Below are 23,337 nucleotides of genomic sequence, written 5' to 3'. Positions count from 1 at the left end.
CCTACCACTCTACGATCTTTAAATTCTGATTTTATCAAACATGGTTACATTTGACTCATAAACGAAAGGACTGTGTAAAATAAATTACCAACTCGTTTCTAGCCACAGTTTCACTGCACAACCTCGGTAGGCACACCAAAAACCCCTTTTAAGCAGTCTATTTGACAAACGAACGCAGCCTTGTTGTCTTAAATGCGATGTATATGTTACAAAAAACGAGTTATCACGCACCTTACCCAGCTAAAGTGTCATGATTATTCTTATTATCATGAACCCTGTTGATTTAAGTTTGAATGTCTGATCAGCTCTCGTTTCGTTGTTGATAATTCAAAGCATTGAAGAAGAGGAAGACAATGTTCTGAGGGCTCAATCTCTGAAGTTTTCAGTTAATTTTATTTCAGTACTGAGTTAGGTTGCTTCTTGACAGAAATTTAAATTTTGTACGTTGCGATTAGGAAATGCACATGTTTAGCATTATTGTAAATGTTTTTGCAGTGAGACATGCAGCTTCGGTTAGATAAAATGTTCGTGGGTACACTTGTTGTTTATTATAAACCATTTGTAAGAAGAGATTTATCGCCCTGAGTAAAGACTCATGACCGATGTCTCTTTCGCGAAAACTTTCTATCTTTATGTAAACTGATATTCATAGAAAAACTGCAAAGAAGTACGATAAGACTGGATATTTAAAATGTTTTGCTGAGGCCCCTGTTTGCACAATTGATCACCTCGAATGTACAATGAACTATTTCTGCCGAAAGTCTTGAAATACTACCGTCACTTTTTTTAAGAAAATTCAGCCAAGCCCCCTCATTCTCTTCAAAAGATCTTGGTAGTGGGGGTTTTGGTCTGGAACAGCCCCTTCGACCTAAGTTTCCCCTTTTATTTGGGCATGCATGGTAGATTGATGGATCCGAGTTGACGTCATCAATTTTGTATCTCGCTATCTACGGATCTTTTTCAAAAATGGACTTCAGAATTGAAATCATCTTTATTTTATTTTCAATTCATCTTTAAATTAGCTTGTACTGAAAAATTCATGTTGTTTGGACCGTTCGGTCGCGTGTTACTTTGTTTTGAATATTTAGATATTTCTTTAAATTTGACCGTTTTTGCGTTTAAATTATGATCCATTTTTGCCAAAATGTGAAGATAAAAATTCGAGAATTGTTTCAAAGTTTAAGTATTCCTCCTTGAAGTAGAGACCTTATTGGGTCTTTACGTCAAAATATTTGTTTCGCATTTTTCTGAGGGTAGTGGAAGGGAAATTTTGGTTTGTTTTTCAAAACACTGATCAAAAGAAATGGAGCCACCTCGTAGCAACCAGGCAGGGGCACAAGGTCCACTTTTTGGAAAAGAGGTCAAGCAGGTCAAAAGAGCGTCGAAGAATGGCGGAAAGGGACTTATCTCCGCTATCTCTTCAAATTGTGAGGGGCCTTAATGACAAACTTTACGAAAAAAGGAAGACTGCTGCGTTGGAAATAGAGCGGTATTACTTGCATATTTTGATTTTTTAAGGTCTTTTTCTTTTTATGGTTTGCCTCAATAACTTTAGGCCCATTTGAAGTTGACTGTCATGTTTTTAGATGTAGATCGAATTTATAATTGACTTTATAAATTTAAATTATCGCGACGTGTGCTTCTAGGACAGTGCCGAAACTTGTGGTTTAGAAATGGTGTATTAAGCTGTTTACTCTATTCTAAGTTTAGAATTATTAGGCCACATCCACGAAATGAAATGTTTGACCAGACCAGGTAAGGTCATTTTCTTGCAGTTGCACACACCCAAAACTTTAGGATGCGTGCCTGCCATCGTGTGAACGAAAATATAAATGATATAATATAACAATAATAGTTATAAGTCATAGAAAAGCTGGATAACTCTTTATTACATTCGTTGTGAAAATTTTAAATCATGGCTAAATCAAAGATTTCTCAGAGCAATAAATAGCGTTTTCTTTTCTCAAAACTTGGAGTCTTTCTAAATATCTAAACAAGCCGGGAAACATTGAGGGCAGATCGGAAAAAGCATTCACTTTTCCATAATCATATGAGAAAAATATGCAGTAATGTGTTGTGAGCCCTGCTGTGCTTATTCATCAGTCAAGTACCACTATTTCCAAGAACATCATTGGGTCAATTTTTTAAAGTAAATGAATAATGTCTCTTTTAATTAAAAAACACGAGTTTAAGTGAACGGTCTAGACTGCAGTTTAGCGACACATTTTTTGTTTCCTGATTGGAAGTTGAATTGAATCGCTACTACCTAGCAGTGATGATACAAGCAAAAATGAGAACGAAGATTTGAAGAAACAAAGAAATCCATTTATAACTGGATATGGAATGAAATTAATCAATCAATGATAATGTATGGGGGTTTGGGGGTGGTTGCCCTCAAGACAAATTCATAGAACAAAGTCATCCAACCTGATTTTAAAACTGATCTATAGCTGCAATTGTATGAGAGTGAATCTGAACTTCTGAGATTCGAACTTATGATTGTTTCAGAAGCCTAGAAACCTGGCTAGATCGAAAGGTTTGTAATTCAACTCAACTTAGTGAAACAAAAAGTGGGTCACTAAAGTGCAGTCATCCCAAGTGAATGGCCTTAGCTAAAAGGACCGGTGCTAGAAATATTTGTCAGTTCACTTACATTCAGGAATGCTCCAATACATAATTGATCAAGGGGCAGCCTGCATAAAATAGCAATTAAATCTATTTTAGGCACAACAGGTAATGCTTGGAGATCCGAACTTTTAACTCGGGTTGTTCAACTAAGTTAAAGGCCAGTTTCTACTTGAGTGAAATCTTTAGGTAATTCACTCTAAATCTGTGTCGCTGCTCTTATCATAACAGAAAATAATTTTTATATTAAAAACGTGTTTAAAGTCTAGATACGCTTGTTCAGTACATTTACTGTTACAAATTTATTTTTGGATCAAAATGGTGGAAGTTTCTTTTTTGGGTGTCTATAACACCTAATCTGGCACATAAGGTTTTCCATTGTTTAAAAGGCATATTGTGTCATGCAAATCCCTAAATGATGAATGTTGTTATCAAAATATGATTTCTGGTGCAACAAGACATAATTTCTGATCAAAAAGTAATCTTTGAAAATGGCTGAGGTGCCTAATATCACTGCTTTTTGAGAAGCAGGTGTGTGACAAAATGTGCACCTTGCCTTGCCTAGGCACATGATTGCATGCCCATGCAGATAAAAGTAGAACTGTAGTATAACTGTGCAAATGATAGCAATAGTATAACTGTTGTCATTTGCAAGGGAGCTAGATAGAATCTGGGACTGGCTAGTAGACGCATTTTCAAAAAAGTCTCAAGCTTTTTCTAACAGTATATAAGCATTTAGTGAAATCATACAATGGATAGAAGTTTCTGACAAATATGATAAATTCTAGATCATAGGGGACCTACACCTAGTAACATTGCAGTCACCAAAGTATTTTGATACCACACTACAGCCATTAACAGTGCTGTGAACTTTTTTGCCTAAGAAAGTCTTGTCGTATGTAGGTGTGACAGCCTGCAGTGAATTAATAATTCATCTTTCTAAGAGATGCACTTGCTACCTTAACATTTTCACTGATCCTGTAGAAATATTGTGTTCTCATCACCTCAACATACTCAATCTTGATTTTCATACTCATAAGACATGCACCACTACTCAATCTCTTCACCATAAAAATTAAAACTATCATTTTAAGTTTGTGAAGCACCGTCAGGCAGCTTTTATTTCACTTCATTTATTAAGCACTTCAGATATATTCAAAGTGGCAAATTGTTCCTTAGCTTTTCTCTTTGCTTAAGCTTAAGGGCTCCTTAATTCATAATTCTTATTATCCCACTGGAATTTCAACTAAAGTATTGTTTTTACTCTATTTTTGATACAGTATGGTCAGAGAATTTTCAAGTAACAATGATGTGAAACAGACAAGAAAACTAGTCCAAATTCTAACTCAAGAATTTGCCAATTCCCAAAATCCTCATAGCCGAAAAGGAGGCCTGATAGGTTTAGCAGCTACAGCAATAGCATTGGGAAAGGTAAGTGAAAATTTAGCAATCAGGTATTGTTTTTTACTGCAAAATTTTGTAGATTGATCTGTTACCTAAAATTTGTCATGATACATGTTTATGCCATAGCAAACTATTATATTTTCAAACAAAACAGTTAACAAATTTGGAATATGTTTTTTCTAATTGATTGGCCAGTTTTATTCATTGTTTGTAGAGTCTTGTTAAATCTTTTTCAGCAACCTTGATTAGTGAAATTTCATCAATTTAGTTTCTAATGTGGATATGACCTTTCCAGTTTATAAAGTATGATAAGTAGCATTTCAGTGATTTGATATCTTTAATCGAAACATTGGATCCTGCAATGTGAGGCTAACAGAAAGCTAATTGATATTTTTTTCTGTAGGATGCAAGTATATACCTGTCACTTCTCGTCCCACCAGTTCTGTCTTGCTTCTTTGATCAAGACAGCAGAGTCCGCTACTATGCTTGTGAAGCCTTGTATAATATTGCTAAAGTAGCAAGAGAGACCATCTTGCCATTTTTCAATGATATTTTTGATGGCTTAAGTAAGGTAAGACATTTTGTATGCTTACTTGTTTTAGTGACTCTCATTTTGTGTTCCCATGAATTAATATTTAGAAAATGAAAATTTTTTATCACCCATGTAAATTCTTTTAAAATTAGAGGCATTACAACTCCAAAGCTTTTTTGTTTAGCTCTCTGTTTATTAAGATGCACAGTAAGCTGTTACTTTCAATGAAAAAGCTTATTGCTACTCTCTACCAATGAAAGACATGTGTATGCAGCTAAATTTGAGACATCTATCCTTTTAGTAAATTTGGAGCTTGTTTTCATTCACAATAGATATGTTACTCCTATGGTCACCATAACCTGAGCATGGCATTGCATGTATACTCAAATATTTTTAATTCAAGGGTGGCATCAAGAAATTAAAAGGGGGGGAAGGGGGCAGCTCGAGTTGAAAGCATTATTAGACTGAAGAACCAACTTTGAAAAACGCACTTAAACCCTTCATGATATTTTATGCCTATTATTTTTTGGGGCCCTTGTTATAATAGCAGTACATTTGAAGGGGACCAGCAAGAGGTTGTCGTGAGCCCTAGGTAATTCGAATGAAGAGGCTTCCCTGCGAGCGAAGCAAGCAGAAAATTTTCGCGACCATGCTTTTTAGATTAGTATAAAATACATATTTTCCGAATATTTTCTGTAGTCATTTCCAAGTAATTATTTAAAACATTTTGCTATTTGTAAGGCATGCTTTCATTACGTTGGATTAATTCAAGTCTTAGAATGGAATTTATTACTTTATGAGACCCCATAACAAATAAACAAATGTTTCCATGGACGTTGGGTTATTCCTTCGAAATTAAGCAACCAAAGGTTTTGTCGCATTGTTCTTTTCTTTTATTTCCTTCTTTTGCCCTTTTTTAAAAAACACTTTTTGCAAAAAAGTGGGGGGAGGGCTGAAGCCCCCAAGCCCCCCCCCCTCATCTAGCACCGCCAATGTAGTTGATATTTTTTCTTTTGTAGTTAGCTGCTGATCCTGATCCAAATGTAAAAAATGGTGCAGAGCTTCTTGACAGATTAATCAAGGTTGGAGTTAAATCTTTTAAACTGAATTTGCCCCATTTATGGCAATCTTAAAGAATTGGCATTTTTATACTCTGTCTTCTTCCACTGTTCATTTTAATTTTATGGCATTATTTGTCATAAACTAAAATGGACAGAAGAGTCTGTTTGTTGTCAAGTCCATATTTCCAGCAACAGAGTTACAGGCCTGGTCAAGACTTTTAGCAGGGGAGCAGTAAACAGCTCTCCTAGTAATTTTCAGGTGAACTATTTGTAGATGAAGAATATGAATGGAATCAAGGGAAAAATTGATTTCAAGGACAGCAATTTGCCTTTTAGAGAAGAGCCTGCAGGGGAGCAAGAGCTATGGCTCTCCACAAATGGCAAGGCCTGAGTTGCCACTCCCCATCCTCCATTTTGGTATTTTTGACATTGCTTTTTGTCACATGTGGTTGATCATCAGCATTTTAATTATGAAGTATCTAATAATAAAATTCCTTAAAGGCTTTCAGAGAAATCGAATAAAAATTTGCCTTTTTAAGTTAACCTTTTTTAACTGCATATAAATGTATTTCTTGTTTTGTCCTTTTTTCAGGATGTTGTCACTGAGAGTGGTGATTTTGATTTGGTTTCATTCATGCCACTGCTTAGGGAAAGGATTTACACTACGAACCCCCATGCCAAACAGTTTCTAGTTTCTTGGGTTGGTATCTGTATATAACCTTGCTATGATCTGCAACAAATATTTTCTCTCCAGCTGAGCATCATTTCTTACGGGTCCAATTTTCTTCATTCAGAGTACTGGATTGCTATTTTTAACAGTTTTGCTGATATTTTGCTGTTGCATTTGATCAATAAACATCTAATCCTAGTACTGCAGTAAGAATATAATTTGAAGTAAACTTAGAATTCAACAGCTGAAGCAGAAAATGTTATATTGCTCTTGTTTTAGTGTAGTTTCTTTGCCAGATAGTTTTAAGATAATTGCTCTATAGGCAACGAAGACCATTCTTTCCCACCTTATTTGTAAAGTCGTAGCTCTGATAAACTTAATGGCAATAAAAGAAATGTTAATCGAGCAAGGCATGGATGATGATACGTAAATCAGATCTACGAGGCAGAATTTCGATTTGTATCATATCGACAAACGTATCATATCACACGAGAGGATATCTCCTTTTGAAATCTATCTTTTGAAAATTCTGCACTTATCCGTGTGAGAAAATGGAAAGTCAATCATTCTTGTGCTGAGCAGTTTTGAAAACTGTTTAAGAAATTTGTCATTTTCGATTATATACCAGTTGCCGTTTAGTAAAGCATTTGCTGTGAAGTTGAAGGGCAGATAAAGCAAATACACTGTTGAATGTGAACTATTGTTGGTAAAGCAGGGACATCAGTTTTTCGACACTAAACATTTGCCTTTTGAATAAATGGCAGTGATTTTGAGCAGTGACCATGTTACCGTTGTTTAAGTTTATTTGTAAAGTTTGTACATGATATCATGTTGATCCAATGCTTGTTAATGTTGTATACATTGTTTGAGTATAAGATGTGACGTTTTCATTCCAGCTCTCTGCACTTGATGCTGTACCAGAGCTTGACTTGCTTGCTCATCTCCCTGAATTCTTAGATGGTCTTTTCAGTATATTTAGAGATAACAATGGCGAAATAAGGAAAATGTAAGTTTTGTACCTTTATTATGAAGAACATGTTTAATGTAACATTTGATTGCAAATCAACGATGTTAAGTGCTGTCACTTGCCTCCAGGGACTGCCTTGCAAATGTATCCAAATGGTGAGCTAGAACAGCGCAAGATGTTGAAGAACAGCGCCATACAACCAAAACTTTGTTGTGCTGCGGAAATTGATTAGCAAAATTAAGTGAAGACATGAAGAGCTTCGTCAGAGTTACGGTCCGACGAACAGCCTCTTTACAGTGTGCTTTTGGTTTGCCAGAGTTCTCGTTCAGTTGTCACTATTTTTGCTGTTTTTTGCGTTGGCATGGATTTCCTAAAGAAAGAATTCTTGTCAATTTATATGGATTCGGATAAGAAAATGATCTCAATGGCACCTGATTTTCAGTGTTAGAATAATATACAACTTATAATTCTGAAAAAGATAAGTATTTGGAGCAACCCTATTGTAAACTTTTTATGGATTCATTCTCCTCTATTGGTGTTAGTTTTAGAGAAAAGGTATTTCCTCGATTGATTTGAGGTTGGATTTGACATTTAGGGCTGCCACTTCTGAACAATCGTGTTGTCAATATAGTCAATTTTCCAGAAGTTTCCAGAATTGTTTTAAAACTGCAAACCTGACGACCCAAACACAGGTAGCTCACTGTTAACCCTTTTTTAATTTTCAGGTGCGAATTTATCCTTGGAGAGTTCTTAAAAGATATAAAAAAGAACCATTCAAATGTAAATTTTGCCAACATGGTCAATATTTTAGTCTTACACTCACAATCTGAAGGTAACTGCGAGTGTTTTTCAACTGTAATTTTCTTCTGCAACTGGTTTGATAGACTCTTTAGATGCTTGAATTTTATTACTTAATACAATCCTGCCTAATCCATTTTCTTGCCGCCTCATGCATACTATTCAACATTCTTTACTGCTATTTTCTATCTATATTAAATTTGCTGTTGTCAGTGACCATCTGATTGGCGTTTAGGTCGATTTTTGTATATAAGCTAACAGTGTTATATTTTGATATTAGCTAAAAGTGTTTAAAAGATATTAAACTAGATGCAATGAAATTGAATTAAAGTCACTGTTTACGGGTTTGTCATTAAGTGCTCGATGCCGTTTAGGCAAACCTGTACGCGCTTTTGGTGTACGGTATGAAGTTGCTTTTCCGAGTTTGACGCTTGATGCGAAGTGGTGGCGCCAGGAGAGGGCTATGGGGGACTACAGCCTCTCTGTCGAAAGCATCTAGAGCACCCCCCCCCCCCCCCATCGGAGTAAATTTTAGGTTATTGTCGGAGCAAATTTGACAAAATAACGTACGAAAACTGCTTATTTTAGTCATTTTAGCCCCCCTGTCGAAAGCTCCAGCCACTCTATCGGAAGATTTCTGGCGCCACCTCTGTTGATGCGATCACCAGAAAGCTGCCAAGTTAGAAAAATGAAATGTATAAAATTACGATGTTTAAATATAAAAGCTAGAAGCTTTCCTGATGATAGATGCAGGGCTAGGATTGAAAAGTCGAGTTGACCTTATTTCTATTTTTGCAGTCTTTTTATGGGTAGATAAAGGCACCCAGTGTTGAAAACAGCTAAACAGAGTTTTTAAGTGATTACACAGAAATAGCCAAACGAGCACATACGTCTCCCCTATCAAATCACTGTCATTTGAAGATGTGACAAAGAATATCGCTTTGTGCCGGAGAAAGCGAGAAAATGACAATATGATAAACGAAGTTTCTAGTGCCTCGGAGTTTCTGTATAAATTAAAAACAGAAGCAAGTACAGTTTATCGCGAATTACAATTGCTTGATAGGGTATTTTGGTGTATGAATTGCAGGACAAAGATGTGGATGATTTTGTGGATGCTAGATATGTCGTGATGATGATCTCATTCTTTGTACCGTAATTTGGTCTTGTCTCTAAAGTTTATGAACCAAACCGACTGGATGAGAATCCTTGAGGAAATGTCAGGTCATATTTCAAGCAATTTGTAACAGATTATAATGATATTACTTATATAAAGGAGTGAATTTTTGTTCTTTTAGAATATATGATCTACAGTGAAAATACTTTCTGTTGATATAGATTACACCATTAAGGCTTTTCTTCATTTTCTTTTTTCGCAGACGAAGTCATCCAGTTCACAGCCATTACTTGGATACGCGAGTTCGTTGCGTTGTCTGGTCGGACAATGCTCGCCTTCAGCGCGAACATTCTGACTGCTGTTCTTCCGTGTGTGTCTTATGACCAGAGCAAACAACGTATCCTCTGTTGTTCTAGTCAAACTTTCTAAAAGAATATCTCGGGTGTATAGAAAATCAGCCACCACTCTACTGTCACAAGCCAAAAATTGTAATTATAACCCCTCTTTAAGTCTGAGAATTTCGTCCAAAATTTCGGAAATTCTTGTGTGCCATTCTCACTGGGCAATGTTTAATGCATATGGCATTGGTTTTGCTACTTTGCTAATTCATAAAGATATTTCGAGGTCTTATATAGCAAGGTTTAAACATTTCCGAAGAGGTTGAGTTTCATTTTGAACATTTTATTTGATGTTTGTTAAAGTAATGCCACAGGGCCTGAGGTTTCTTTTGCTGACCATGTGCCTACTTTGATGGTGTATTTTAGACATTTTATGAAAGGGCTCTCGAATGTGTTGGAAACAAAAGTGGTCTCATCTTTTTTGTCATAAGATGAAATTGGTGTACTTTTTGTCCTTTTTAACTTGAAATTAGTGCTACGCATTGTTACCGTGCTACAAAGGATTAATGTATCCCAAAGCCCTTTGATACTGCTACCCTGTCATGTTTCCTTAGCTTTTCTTAGATATTCGTGAAGTTGCCAAAGCTGTTAACCAAGGCTTAATGCGTCTAATTACCACTGAGGATGATAACGAGGTTGCAAAGAAAGATAATCCGGGAAAGTCCAGTGTACAGCTAGAGCTTGGGCCATTTGTAGAAGTTCTAACTAAACAGCTCTCGAATAAAGCTATTCAAACAAGAGTGGCTGTTTTGCGTTGGGTTCTTCAGTTACATATGAAAGTCCCAAACAAGGTGAGTATTCATGAATTTATAGTTTCGCCATTTATGCATGCTCTCTAGGTTTGCAGGTAAGTCATCTAGTTAACATATGCCTTTGTACACAGGCTTTATATAATTTTATAAATATAAGTTTTTGAAAGACATTCGTTCATTCCATCAATTATACGCCGTTGTTATTCATTTTATCTGATGAACACTCAAATTGTGAAAATACGTCTGCCTGTCTTTTTACTTTACCGTTAGCTTTATATTTTGAAAAACAATGTACTGACCAAGTTGTGTCTTTTTCATTTTAGCTATTCAAGCATATCGAGATGCTGTTTCCGGCTCTGCTGAAGACACTTTCAGATCCCTCTGATGAGGTTTTTGCTTATTACCAATACCAAATGTCTCTCTTAAACTTAGCAACTGTTGTAACAAGTGCTATAGCAATTTCGCAGCTTTTCTACAATAGTGGGTATTTTTCATCTGGCGTAAAGTAAATCTGATTAGCTAGGCTGCTAACATTTTAGATTGATTGGACTAAATTGGAGTATGTTGATGCTCTTTAATAGGGTTTGCAAGGGAAGAAAAGTATGTCGTTTGCTTTTATGGTCAGTATAGAGCAGGGCTCAAAGACTAATCAATGGCATTTTGCCTTGATACCAAGACTTTTACAAAGAAATTTAAGGTTCTCTGCCCAAGAATGTGAGGATTTGCTAGCTGCTCGGTCTTTTTTTGTTCCTGAAAAAATGAAAATTTTATTCGAAATATCTGCCAGCTTTCTCTGATTTGAAGGGACTCCTTATTAAAGTTATTTTATTTACATTAGATATGGGCAAAGTTGATTATTTTTATAATAATAAAAAACGAATATTCATACTAGTGCAGCCGCTTAGCAGTTGAACTGTGCATTTTATGATACAAGCATGAAATTTGGTACAAGTACACAGTTTGACACGCTAATTAAGATGAGATGCAGACCCCACTTGAAAAATGCCCCCAAATGCTATTTTTAGACTGGGGTACCTGTACCAAGTCCTTTTTTGGTCTTCCTCCATATCTTCTAAACAATGCAAGTTATAAACTCGAAATTTAGTTTTCTGGCGTAATTTGATATGCTGATTAAGATGGGATGCAGACCCCACTTCAGAACGCCCCAAGAATCTATTTTTAGACTGGGGTACCTGTACCCAGTCCTTTTTGCCTTCCTCCGTATCTTTTAAACTATGCACGTTATAAACCCGATATTTAGTTTCCTGGCGTAATTTGACATGCTGATTAAGATGAGATGCAAACCCTATTTCAAGAATGCCCCCAAAACTATTTTTAGACTGGGGTACCTGTACCCAGTCCTTTTTTGGTCTTCCTCCATATCTTTTAAACTATGCAAGACATAAATCTGAAATTTAGTGTTCTGGCGTAATTTTACATGCTGATTAAGATGAGATGCATACCCCACTTCAAAGACGCCCCAAGAATCTATTTTTAGACTGGGGTACCTTTACCCAGTCCTTTTTGCCTTCCTCCGTATCTTTTAAACTATGCACGTTAGAAACCCGATATTTAGTTTTCTGGCGTAATTTGACATGCTGATTAAGATGAAATACAGACCCAACTTCAAAAATGCCCCCAAAAACTATTTTTAGACTGGGGTACCTGTAACCAGTCCTTTTTTGGCCTCTCTCCATATCTTTTAAACAATGCAGGTCATAAACTCGAAATTTAGTTTTCTGTAGTACTTTCACATGCTAAATAAGTTGAAATTAAGAGCCCACTTCAAAAATGCTCCCAAAAGCTATTTTTAGACTGGAGTACCTGTACCCAGTCCTTTTTTGGTCTTCCTCCATATCTTTTAAACTATGCAAGTCATTAACCTGAAACTCAGTTTTCTGACGTGATTTGACATGCTGAATAAGATGAAATGCGAAAAAATATTGAAAACCCCCAAAAAATATTTCCTTAGACTGGGGTATTTTTACCCAGTCTTCCATTGGATCCTATTCTTAAATGTGGAAACATGCAAGTTGTAAAACGGGAGTAATTTGACGTTTAAAACAAAATATCTTATAACAAACCTGAACGGTTCTCAGGCCTGGACTCGTTCTATACGGTAAAAACATAAAGAAAGTAATTGTCCTGTATTAGGATTATTCCTAACCTACCACAGGTCAAACTCTGCAACTCTTAAACTACTTTCAGCCTATACCGTAGATTTATGATGGGGATACCTTTTACAGTAAACTGTTCGTTTAGTTCTCTGAACACTGACCATCACAACTGCATAACGGGGAGCAAGGGATGTCATATTTTCGACACATACATTTTCCACGGCAGTTCTTTTTGCACGCACAATGCTTCAGTTCTTTCAAGGACTTTGAGGCCTCTGGGGTTATCATCCATACTGGCAAAATGGAGCCATTCACTTCTTTCCCTCTCCATGCAGTTATATCTGGTAGGTTTTGGATACATTGTAAGGACTGTCTCCAGACATGGCTGAAAATCAAAGCCCAGTGATTAGTTATCAAGTATGTATCATGCTGTAGCAATGGGCAGTATCAAGAGAAAAAAGTTCTAGTAGACCTATTTTAGAATAAGTTACTTCAACAATAAACAACATGAAAATCTAAAATTTCATTGTATAGGCATGTACGTAGCAATTGGTCACTAGTGTGATCTAATCTTACCCTCCTTGAAAAGCTGACCGAAGTGCATGTTGATGCAAAGCATCCTCAGTTGGTGGTATGCCTTCAACTGTCCTCGATTTCTTTGTAAAGAGAAACCTCCTTGCTTCATTCACTGAAAGACACTGAGAAGACCGATCGTACAGCAAAACCACGTACCTCTGAAGCAACGACATATGTTCATTGGTAACTGTATCAGGAGCATTTGAAAGAGAAACGAAAGTTTCTGTTACCTCAGGAAAAGCCTTCCAAACGTCCCAGGCAGTGAGTTTGCCTCTTCCACAAAATGAAGATAACTAATCACTGGGCTTTGATTTTCAGCCATGTCTGGAGACAGTCCTTACAATGTATCCAAAACCTACCAGATATAACTGCATGGAGAGGGAAAGAAGTGAATGGCTCCATTTTGCCAGTATGGATGATAACCCCAGAGGCCTCAAAGTCCTTGAAAGAACTGAAGCATTGTGCGTGCAAAAAGAACTGCCGTGGAAAATGTATGTGTCGAAAATATGACATCCCTTGCTCCCCGTTATGCAGTTGTGATGGTCAGTGTTCAGAGAACTAAACAAACAGTTTACTGTAAAAGGTATCCCCATCATAAATCTACGGTATAGGCTGAAAATAGTTTAAGAGTTGCAGAGTTTGACCTGTGGTAGGTTAGGAATAATCCTAATACAGGACAATTACTTTCTTTATGATTTTACCGTATAGAACGAGTCCAGGCCTGAGAACCGTTCAGGTTTGTTATAAGATATTTTGTTTTAAACGTCAAATTACTCCCGTTTTACAACTTGCATGTTTCCACATTTAAGAATAGGATCCAATGGAAGACTGGGTAAAAATACCCCAGTCTAAGGAAATATTTTTTGGGGGTTTTCAATATTTTTTCGCATTTCATCTTATTCAGCATGTCAAATCACGTCAGAAAACTGAGTTTCAGGTTAATGACTTGCATAGTTTAAAAGATATGGAGGAAGACCAAAAAAGGACTGGGTACAGGTACCCCAGTCTAAAAATAGCTTTTGGGAGCATTTTTGAAGTGGGCTCTTAATTTCAACTTATTTAGCATGTGAAAGTACTTCAGAAAACTAAATTTCGAGTTTATGACCTGCATTGTTTAAAAGATATGGAGAGAGGCCAAAAAGGACTGGTTACAGGTACCCCAGTCTAAAAATAGTTTTTGGGGGCATTTTTGAAGTTGGGTCTGTATTTCATCTTAATCAGCGTGTCAAATCACGCCAGAAAACTAAATATCGGGTTTCTAACGTGCATAGTTTAAAAGATACGGAGGAAGGCAAAAAGGACTGGGTACAGGTACCCCAGTCTAAAAATAGATTCTTGGGGCGTTTTGAAGTGGGGTCTGCATCCCATCTTAATCAGCATGTCAAATTACGCCAGAAAACTAAATTTCGAGTTTATAACTTGCATTGTTTAGAAGATATGGAGGAAGACCAAAAAAGGACTGGGTACAGGTACCCCAGTCTAAAAATAGCATTTGGGGGCATTTTCAAGTGGGGTCTGCATCTCATCTTAATTAGCGTGTCAAACTGTGTACTTGTACCAAATTTCATGCTTGTATCATAAAATGCACAATTCGTCCATTTTTTGAGGTTAAGCGGCTGCACTATACAGGATAAACACTTCAACAATTACAATATTGCTGTTATCACTGAATTTATAACAGAAGTTGACATTCAGCTTACTACCCTGTCAACGTAATTTTTAAAGATTTTTGCTTTTTCAAATTTTATTCAAATAGTTGCATTGGTTGTTACATCAGTAAGAACACTGCTGAACTGCTGAGAGCGCACGTTATAAACCTATAAATGTTCTGGGTGTCATAGCCTAACTTGCACGTGACACAGAGCGTAAGCGAGGCTAGATGATAAACAACGAGGAGGATTAATAACATATCAGTTCCGTTTTTCTAGGAAAATAATATGCCGTCTGGATGTCGAGTTTCTACTTAACCGGACATGAATGAGCATTATGCATGCCCTTCTAAATATACATTGAATGCAGGTGAAGTTGTACAATGGCTAGATTTCATTGAAATCAGATTTTTATTTTCTTTTCTCATAGGTTGTGCTACTGGACCTCGAGGTTTTATCAGACATTTCTGCATCGACGGCTGGGGCCCCGCGGCACCATTCTCTGGCTGCCTATGAGTCAAGTGATGGCCATGAAACTCAGCACGAAAAATTACTGAATACCTACTTCACAAAGTTTATGATGAATTTGATGAACATGTTTAGTACTGATCGGAAACTACTCGATGACCGTGGGTCTTTTATCATCAGGTAAAATCGATTTAACTTTTAATTGCTGCAGGAATTTTATTGCTTGTATACAAAGCTTCGATTGCGTCTCGTGCTCAGTTTTTTCTATCAAACTGTGATAAAAACTACAAAGGATCAACTTTGTCAAGCATAGCGAAAAAAAGCGTCATCAGCTCTGCACCATGACTGGCACTTACAGTTTTACATAGTTTCAAACCTTCATTGGTACTACAATAGAAAATGCAAATATGAGAACGATTACAGAAGACAAAATACAAGGCATAAAGGACAAAAAACAAAACATAGCATCCATTTGTTTCATGTATAGAAAAGATCTAATTGTTTCATTCATAATCATATATTGTGCTCTATCATAATTTATTTAGTACATAAATGCTCTACAAATGCGAAGCTGGCTTCTCTCTCTCTCTCTCTCTCTCTCTCTCTCTCTCTCTCTCTCTCTCTCTCTCTCTCTCTCATACATTACATATATTGGCACTACATTGAACTGCCTGAAATTATCTAAGTTTGCGCTTAATGTTGCAGTCACACAACAGTTTAAATGCTTAGGAATGACAAAATCAAGGTCACTCTCTACATTCCAGCATAGATTTGTCTTTTATGTATAATTTCTCTTACTGCTTTTCTTATTTCTTTAAACGTGAACTCTATGTCACTCAACGTAATTAGCAATAAAATCTCTCTTATTGATCAGGCCCTTGCTTTGACTCTTATCAACAACATTTTGGATTACGTTTTGATTTGCAAGAAATCTGCCAACGTGTAGTCTTAAAACTTGACCTTTATCTAACTTATATCTTAAGACACACTAGTATCTCTTCTTATCTTTAGAACTTTATGATTAAAATTATTCTAGGTTCCTTCGCTGTTTCTTTCTTGGTTTTATTTGCAAATTGTGATATATATTTTCATTATTTTTCCTTGTATCATGATACTATTAATTTTATTATGCTAACATTCGTTCTGGTATTACAAACAATGTTTATGATAACCCCGAACTTATTTATTGATGAAAAATGAAAAAAGTTTGCTTTTTGTCTTGGGAAACCCAATCGTACGTTCGTTTTTTGTACGCCCCTGTGATATCTTCAATATTGCTTGCTTAGCTAATCTTTTATTTAATCATCAAAAATTGTTGTTACTACGACGAACACAGTGTCTTGGTCTGTCATAACCCTCTGGCCTACAATATTGATTTCAGTGTCTTTTTTTACTTCGTTTATAGTAATTTCCATCTTTCACAACACTGTCGTTTTTATCTACTGCCAGGCACCTCTGCTTGCTGCTCAATGCAACTGACATTTACTGCGCCCTATCAGAAATTCTCCAGCAGGAGGAAGACTTGCAGTTTGCCTCACTGATGGTAAACAATTTGAATATGATCTTGCTCACATCAAGTGAGCTGTTTGAACTTCGCCAGAAGCTAAAAGATCTTGCTAACGAGGTGTGTAGGAATTGGTTTTTCAGTCATACTTTAAAAGATATACACTCTTTCGCTGTTTTGTCTCTTTCGTGATAAATTTAAATTCTGCAATATTGAAAGTTTAACAAGTTGTAGGGATAGGAACATGTTTTTCCCTGTCCCCTTCATCTCGTCAGCCGATTAGAGAATCCTGTAAAGTATACTGTAACGATGTTAATTGCTCTTTTTCAAACTTCATTTGTGTTCTATTTATTGTAGATGTTGGCTGTGTTAATTTTGCATATTTTAATGACAGTTTTTATGCATTTCTTTTGCAGTTCATACCAATTTTATTTTTCCTCGACAACGAAATGTTAGAATTTTCAACTTTTTTTTAATTTTTCATATTAAACTTTTCGATGATGCTTGTGTTGCAATGGATGCTACCAGAGATTTATGGCTATTTATCCTTTATGGCGAACATCTGTTATCTGTATACTTTCTCGGATTTCTTGTCTTTGAAGTCTTGAATAATTTGAAAAGTTTTCTTGTTGCTCCCTTGGACCAGAAAATATAGAAAGGCTTTATTTAATTTATTTGCCAAATTAGATATTTTGTAAATTGTTTGATTCATTGTTTGATTCATTTGCAGGAAAGCTGCGTCTTATTTTCTTGCTTGTACCGTTGTTGGTGTCATAACCCAGTAGCGACATTTTCGCTCTGCTTGTTAGCACAAACCTACAAGCATGCTTGCGATCTAATCTTGAAATTGTATCTTTTTCGTTATTATATATCCTGTTATTATACAATAAATTTTGAAATTCGATTGGTTTTTTCAATATCATCAACTTCATCAATGATCATCATCGATTATCATCGTAAATCACAATTATCGCTCTTGATCATCAGTCATAATCAATCACCATGAATCTAGATCAATAATCAATCATAATCGGCCATCATCAGCACTTAATCAGTCATCCTGAATCATAACCAATCACTATGAATCGTGATCAATCATCAATCATAATAAACCATAATCAGCACTTAATCAGTCATCCTGAATCATAACCAATCACTATGAATCGTGATCAATCATCAATCATAATAAACCATCATCAGCACTTAATCAGTCATCCTGAATCATAACCAATCACTATGAATCGTGATCAATCGTCAATCATAATAAACCATCATCAGCACTTAATCAGTCATCCTGAATCATAACCAATCACTATGAATCGTGATCAATCATCAATCATAATAAACCATAATCAGCACTTAATCAGTCATCCTGAATCATAACCAATCACTATGAATCGTGATCAATCGTCAATCATAATAAACCATCATCAGCACTTAATCAGTCATCCTAAATCATAACCAATCACTATGAATCGTAATCAATCGTCAATCATAATAAACCATCATCAGCACTTAATCAGTCATCCTGAATCATAACCAATCACTATGAATCGTGATCAATCGTCAATCATAATAAACCATCATCAGCACTTAATCAGTCATCCTAAATCATAACCAATCACTATGAATCGTAATCAATCGTCAATCATAATAAACCATCATCAGCACTTAATCAGTCATCCTGAATCATAACCAATCACTATGAATCGTGATCAATCGTCAATCATAATAAACCATAATCAGCACTTAATCAGTCATCCTAAATCATAACCAATCACTATGAATCGTAATCAATCATCATCAACTATAATGTCTTTAATTAGCTTATCTTTCTTAACACTTCACAGTGGAAATATTGAAGTGAATGCAGAGTTCCTTACACAGATCGATACATTAGTTCAACTTTTAGAATCTCCTATTTTCACATGTAAGTATCGCTTTGTAAAATTGATACACAAAAAGGTTAAACAATTTTCCTTTTCCATTTTGTATTGATAATTATGTTGTACTAATTCGACTAACTGGACACAAAATTTCTTTTTCAGATCTTAGACTTCAACTGTTGGATACCGAGAGAAATTACTACTTACTAAAAGCACTTTACGGACTGTTGATGCTGCTGCCACAAAGCTCCGCTTTTGCACTACTTCGCAATAGATTAGATTGTGTTCCAAACGTTCACATATTGCCTGCAGTAAAACAAAGGTAAGTGAAATAAACTTGTCTTTAAATCTATCAGCAATGCATTACTCATTTCTCTGTTTTCTTCGTCTAGTATTTTGTCAGTTCATCAATGATTGTTATTTAGCAACTGATCCGCTGTTATGTTCTTACTTGTATATTTTATATGCTGTCCTAACATCAATCCTGCATAGGGATATTGGCCAAAACCAAGTAATTCTCGTCATAAAATAGCTAATCAACGGACAAATCATCGTTCAATCCTGTGACTAGTTTACAAAATCGTTTGCAGTTGTAGTCTCCCCGCACATAGAACTTCGTTGCTAACAAATTTCTATTTACGAAGACCCTCAATCGATGCTTTTATAGTTTTCTCTCTTTGATTCAATCTTTAGATTTCTATCTAAAATTAATGCCTTAAGGCATATGTCTTCTTTCTCTAAAGAGGTCTGACTGATCCGTTGTTGTTGTTGTTTGTTCTCAGTGGATTTCATATTGGGAAAGAGGAACATGAACTTAGAAAACCAGTCAAGAAAATAGATTTCAAGGAACTCTTAGAACATTTTCAAAATATCCAGCACAAACACGCGGTATCAAAGAAAACAAGGTCGGCTCACCGAGAAAAACTGTTTAGAAATGGAGTCTTATAGGTAGGTAAAATGTGAATTGATTTATATTGTTTATACTTATGACGGTTCAAGCTAAGAAGCATTCACTTTTAAGTGGCGGTTTTGTCACCGAACGAAAAATTTCAAAAGTGGAAACTGATGCTTTTCAATCTTGAAATCTATCCCTTACAACGTTTTTGAGATCGTTAACATATTTCTAGATTATATAGCAATTTTAAACGTTCTAGTAGATGTTAATTTTGCTTAGCTACGGAGTTAATGAATGGAGGAGACAAGTAAAAAAAAATCGTTAGTTGGAGATCTTAAATAGACAGTTCATTTCAATTTATGTATTTTTTGTAAAGGGGATCGTGGTGAGTAGTCAAATCATTTGGAATTTCTTTATTTTCTTAAAACTTCCATATGCACAATTTGCTGGCTTGTTAACAGCTATATGGCTTTTTATATAAAAAAGACAAGAAAGAGTCTGAGGGATATGTTAGATTTCCCCCGATTTTTTACTGTACTGCAGTTTTCAGTTTTTCGGTCATGATCCATAAATGGAGCATTATTTGAAAACTTATAACACAAACCTGAAATATTTTTTTACATATTGAAATGATGAGATGTTAGTCCTAACCAGCATTGTTTGACACTTTTTTCGAAATTTTAATAATCTCTTTAAAACCAGCCTTGTGATGATAACTTTTTATCAACAATTCTTCATCTAATGCAAATGCCATTTAAAAAATATATTATATTTTTTATTCTAATCCTAAATTTTAACTAAGATGACGTGTTTCAAAACTGTTGATGAGCGTTCTCTAAAGAAATTGTATTTTTATGCTACAGGCAAACTTTGTCCTCCTTCATTTCAAATTGCTACTTTTAATTTTCTCACTTAACCTTTTTTAATTTGATCAGCAATTTAAGAAAAGATATCCCATATTTTATGATATTTCCGCCATATTCTATTTTCAAAATAGTTAACCACTGAAATTAGTTCAAATTTGCCAGAGCTGTCAAATGTCAGTAATTGTTTTATAGTTAAATTCTAACTTAATTTCTATGAAATATGTCGATTATTTAATTTTGTACGCTAATTTTAATAACAGTTTCTTTGACAATCTTGTACTGTGGGTAGATTTTAATTTGTAAATTTGTAAAAGTCACCTTGTTTTACAAGTCGAAGGTGAAGTTGTTTTTTTTATAGAAACCTTTGATTTGAAATTATATTTACTTTTTGCATTAGTCCATCCTATAATCATATTTCAAATATTAACTGATCATAATACTTGTAGAATCTGAAAAAGGCTCAAGATATTTGTAACTCTAGAGCTGATAAATCAAAGTTTCATTTATCCATAAAAAGGAGTAATATTTCATTAGCGCTTTTTTCTGATGTTTTTAGGTGAGGTATATTTTCAGCGTTTATAAAAGCTCAGATTTGAAATTTTTATCAGACAGCACATTACCTTTTTTGATGAGATCAGATATAGTCACCTTAATAGTTGGCCTTAATTAGCTTCTTTATAGCTATCAGACGTTCATTTAGTACGCCAACTTTAAACAAATTATTTATTATTATTATTATATACATATATATATATTATAGTTTTTGGAACTTTGATTTATCAATTTGCAGTTCATTTTTTGAGACTTTTCCATATAACATTATTCTAGCTTTTTTGCTAATCTATGACTCTGAAAGTATCTGCCTAAGTTGGTTTGTGAACGATCTTCATATTAAAGCATTGATTAAAACCATCTGATTAATTTATGAAAGATCTAGAGAATAATTTATAATTTTCGTATCATAAATATTTGTCCATCATTCTGGAAAACTGGCCTTTTTTTATTTTCGCCAGAATACTCTCCAGGTACAAGTATGAATGAAAATGTTTTAACCTTGTTTACAGTTTATTTGCACAGGATCATGGGAATGTAATAGGGGAGCAAGTTACTTTTTATTGTTTAGAAGGCTATTTTGGCTCTATCAACAAACTTGTACTTAACAGTCGTAATGCAGCTTTTTAATTTGAAGGTTATCTTTGTTTCAGTCAGAGTATTGATTTTATACCTTTCTGTTGATTAAGTCAGTATTATTTAGGCCGTTTTTTGTTCATTCAAAAGTTATTTACATTGATCATCGATATTTTTAAGTGGCTATTGATCTTTTTAAAGGCATTTGACATGTATAAGTATGGCGAATCCAAAAATAACTTAGGCCAAATTGGTCAGAGTACGCGCACAAGAAAGGTATTGAAAACCGCTCACGTGAAACCACTGCACGCTGCTCTAGGATTTCACCGATTTGCAGAAAGGCGGAAACTGTTCACGTGTTTTTCTCTGTGTGCAATTTTATTGGTCAACCGCTCGTGGTCGAGTGGCTGTAAGCCACCTTTACCTGTGTCAAATGCCTTTAAGCCTTTGGTACCGCAAATTTCTAAAATAGCACGGAAGAGCAGAAACATATCATACTAAAATACATCCTATAGTCCGACCCTCTACAGAGTATAAACATAGGATAATGTTAAAAAATGGAACAGAAAATCTTTAGACAGATGCGGATTCAAAGTAACGCGAGAGAAAGAAAGCGCGTTTGATTGGTTCTTTTTTATGACCCATCGTAACCGCTTATCCCTCACCTTGTTGAATAGTCCAAGAGAGAAAACGAACTCTTTCTGTCTACACAAGTCGGGATTCTTTATTTCAATGTAAACAGATTCCAAAACACCTAAATGAAAAGACGACCATGCTTGCTCAATGATTCTAAAATTGTAATCACTGTATGTTTTGGCACACACTCGATTTCTAATTAAATGTTGACCTATAGCCAAAGCATAATTTAATTAGGGCATTCTGATTTTTACAAATAATTACGGGTTGTAGAATTTCCTAAACCAATCATGAAAGTCAATTAACTATGAGAAATTAGCCAAAAAAATTTACCATAAATTTCTGGCCAATACTAAGTCCATTGCCTTAAAAAAATTGAATTTTTCGGTTGGAAAATACTTTTCACAAATTTTTGCCTCAAACAATCTGAATGATATTTTTACCTCTTTGTATTAATCATCTTAGTTGATCAACTATGAAAATTAACCAAAAAGCTGGACATGTCTTTACTGGAAACTTTAAGCCTCTAGCCGTGCGAAATTTTTGCCTGAATTATTGTGGAATATCAAAAAAATTCTACATCCTTTTAAACAATCATTCTAAGTCATTTAACGATGAAATATAACTAAAATGTTGAGCATGTATTTATGTTAAAACACTTTCTTCTGATACAGACTGCTTGAGACAAAGTTTGTGAAAAGAATTTTTCATTAAAAATTGCAATTTTGCAAGGGTATGGGCTCAACTTTGTCCATAAATATACAGTCAATTTTATGATCAATTCCTGTAGTTAATTTGCCTTAACTGATTAATATGAAAGTGTGTAGTATATTCTTCTTTCTAAATCCTACTAATCGTGAAAAACTTGTGATAATTATTTTCAAACAAAAAGTGGAGATTCTGCAAAGCTATAGCCTATCACATAGATTAATGGATTGAGAAATATAATAAAAAATGTTCAAACCAACAAGAACAATAGTCTTCAACCTTTCCTTCTCTATTTGCAGTAAATTTTCATGAAAATTAACAAAAAATCTGGTCATTTATTTACAGGGAAAAGAAAGCCTTTAGACTTACAAAATTCCGATTTTGGCTACCAAAGTTCTATTCACGAATTTTTGAAATATGTGATATATTCTGAAATGTCAGGCACAATATCCTGCATCCTTTTTATCTATCATCTCAGTCATTCTTAAAGAAAAATTTTTGGAAAATTTGAAAATTTTTCTAAACCTGTCCCTTTATCGAATTACGACTTTCTTTCGTAATTTCATATCCTGTTTATTCTGAT

At 35.0% G+C, this 23,337-nt stretch overlaps 2 protein-coding genes across 2 annotated transcripts; one reads left to right on the top strand and one right to left on the bottom strand.

Moving 5' to 3' along the window:
- Positions 1–1,330: 1,330 nt before the first annotated feature.
- LOC135691202 (protein VAC14 homolog) lies at positions 1,331–21,573 on the top strand. The gene is made up of 16 exons (XM_065208998.2): positions 1,331–1,489; positions 3,906–4,056; positions 4,433–4,600; positions 5,581–5,643; positions 6,215–6,322; positions 7,189–7,298; positions 7,985–8,091; positions 9,434–9,568; positions 10,134–10,360; positions 10,645–10,710; positions 15,094–15,311; positions 16,581–16,755; positions 17,366–17,484; positions 18,486–18,565; positions 18,684–18,843; positions 19,304–21,573. The coding sequence occupies exons 1-16, from the start codon at positions 1,389–1,391 to the stop codon at positions 19,467–19,469; spliced, it is 2,154 nt and encodes a 717-aa protein (XP_065065070.2). The 5' UTR covers positions 1,331–1,388; the 3' UTR covers positions 19,470–21,573.
- On the bottom strand, positions 12,170–14,137 carry LOC148960328 (uncharacterized). Its single transcript, XM_089115986.1, has 2 exons — positions 13,015–14,137; positions 12,170–12,823 (listed from the first exon to the last, which is right to left on the bottom strand). Exons 1-2 carry the CDS (start codon positions 13,185–13,187, stop codon positions 12,580–12,582), a joined length of 417 nt encoding a protein of 138 aa, XP_088972112.1. The 5' UTR covers positions 13,188–14,137; the 3' UTR covers positions 12,170–12,579.
- Positions 21,574–23,337: the final 1,764 nt, after the last annotated feature.

Source organism: Rhopilema esculentum, chromosome 4, assembly GCF_057945365.1.
Source record: "Rhopilema esculentum isolate cy_ngs chromosome 4, ASM5794536v1, whole genome shotgun sequence".
Taxonomy (NCBI): domain Eukaryota; kingdom Metazoa; phylum Cnidaria; class Scyphozoa; order Rhizostomeae; family Rhizostomatidae; genus Rhopilema; species Rhopilema esculentum.
Note: the sequence above shows the minus strand (reverse complement) of the source record. Positions and strands in the feature narration are given on the sequence as shown.

Excerpts from the sequence above, each read along its gene's own strand:
- LOC148960328 (XM_089115986.1), bottom strand. The coding sequence starts at position 13,187 with ATGTCGTTGCTTCAGAGGTACGTGGTTTTGCTGTACGATCGGTCTTCT. Across the intron at positions 12,824-13,014 it reads CGGTCAGCTTTTCAAGGAGG|CCATGTCTGGAGACAGTCCT; the intron begins GTAAGATTAGAT and ends TTTGATTTTCAG.
- LOC135691202 (XM_065208998.2), top strand. The coding sequence starts at position 1,389 with ATGGCGGAAAGGGACTTATCTCCGCTATCTCTTCAAATTGTGAGGGGC. Across the intron at positions 4,057-4,432 it reads CAGCAATAGCATTGGGAAAG|GATGCAAGTATATACCTGTC; the intron begins GTAAGTGAAAAT and ends TTTTTTCTGTAG. Across the intron at positions 5,644-6,214 it reads TTCTTGACAGATTAATCAAG|GATGTTGTCACTGAGAGTGG; the intron begins GTTGGAGTTAAA and ends TCCTTTTTTCAG.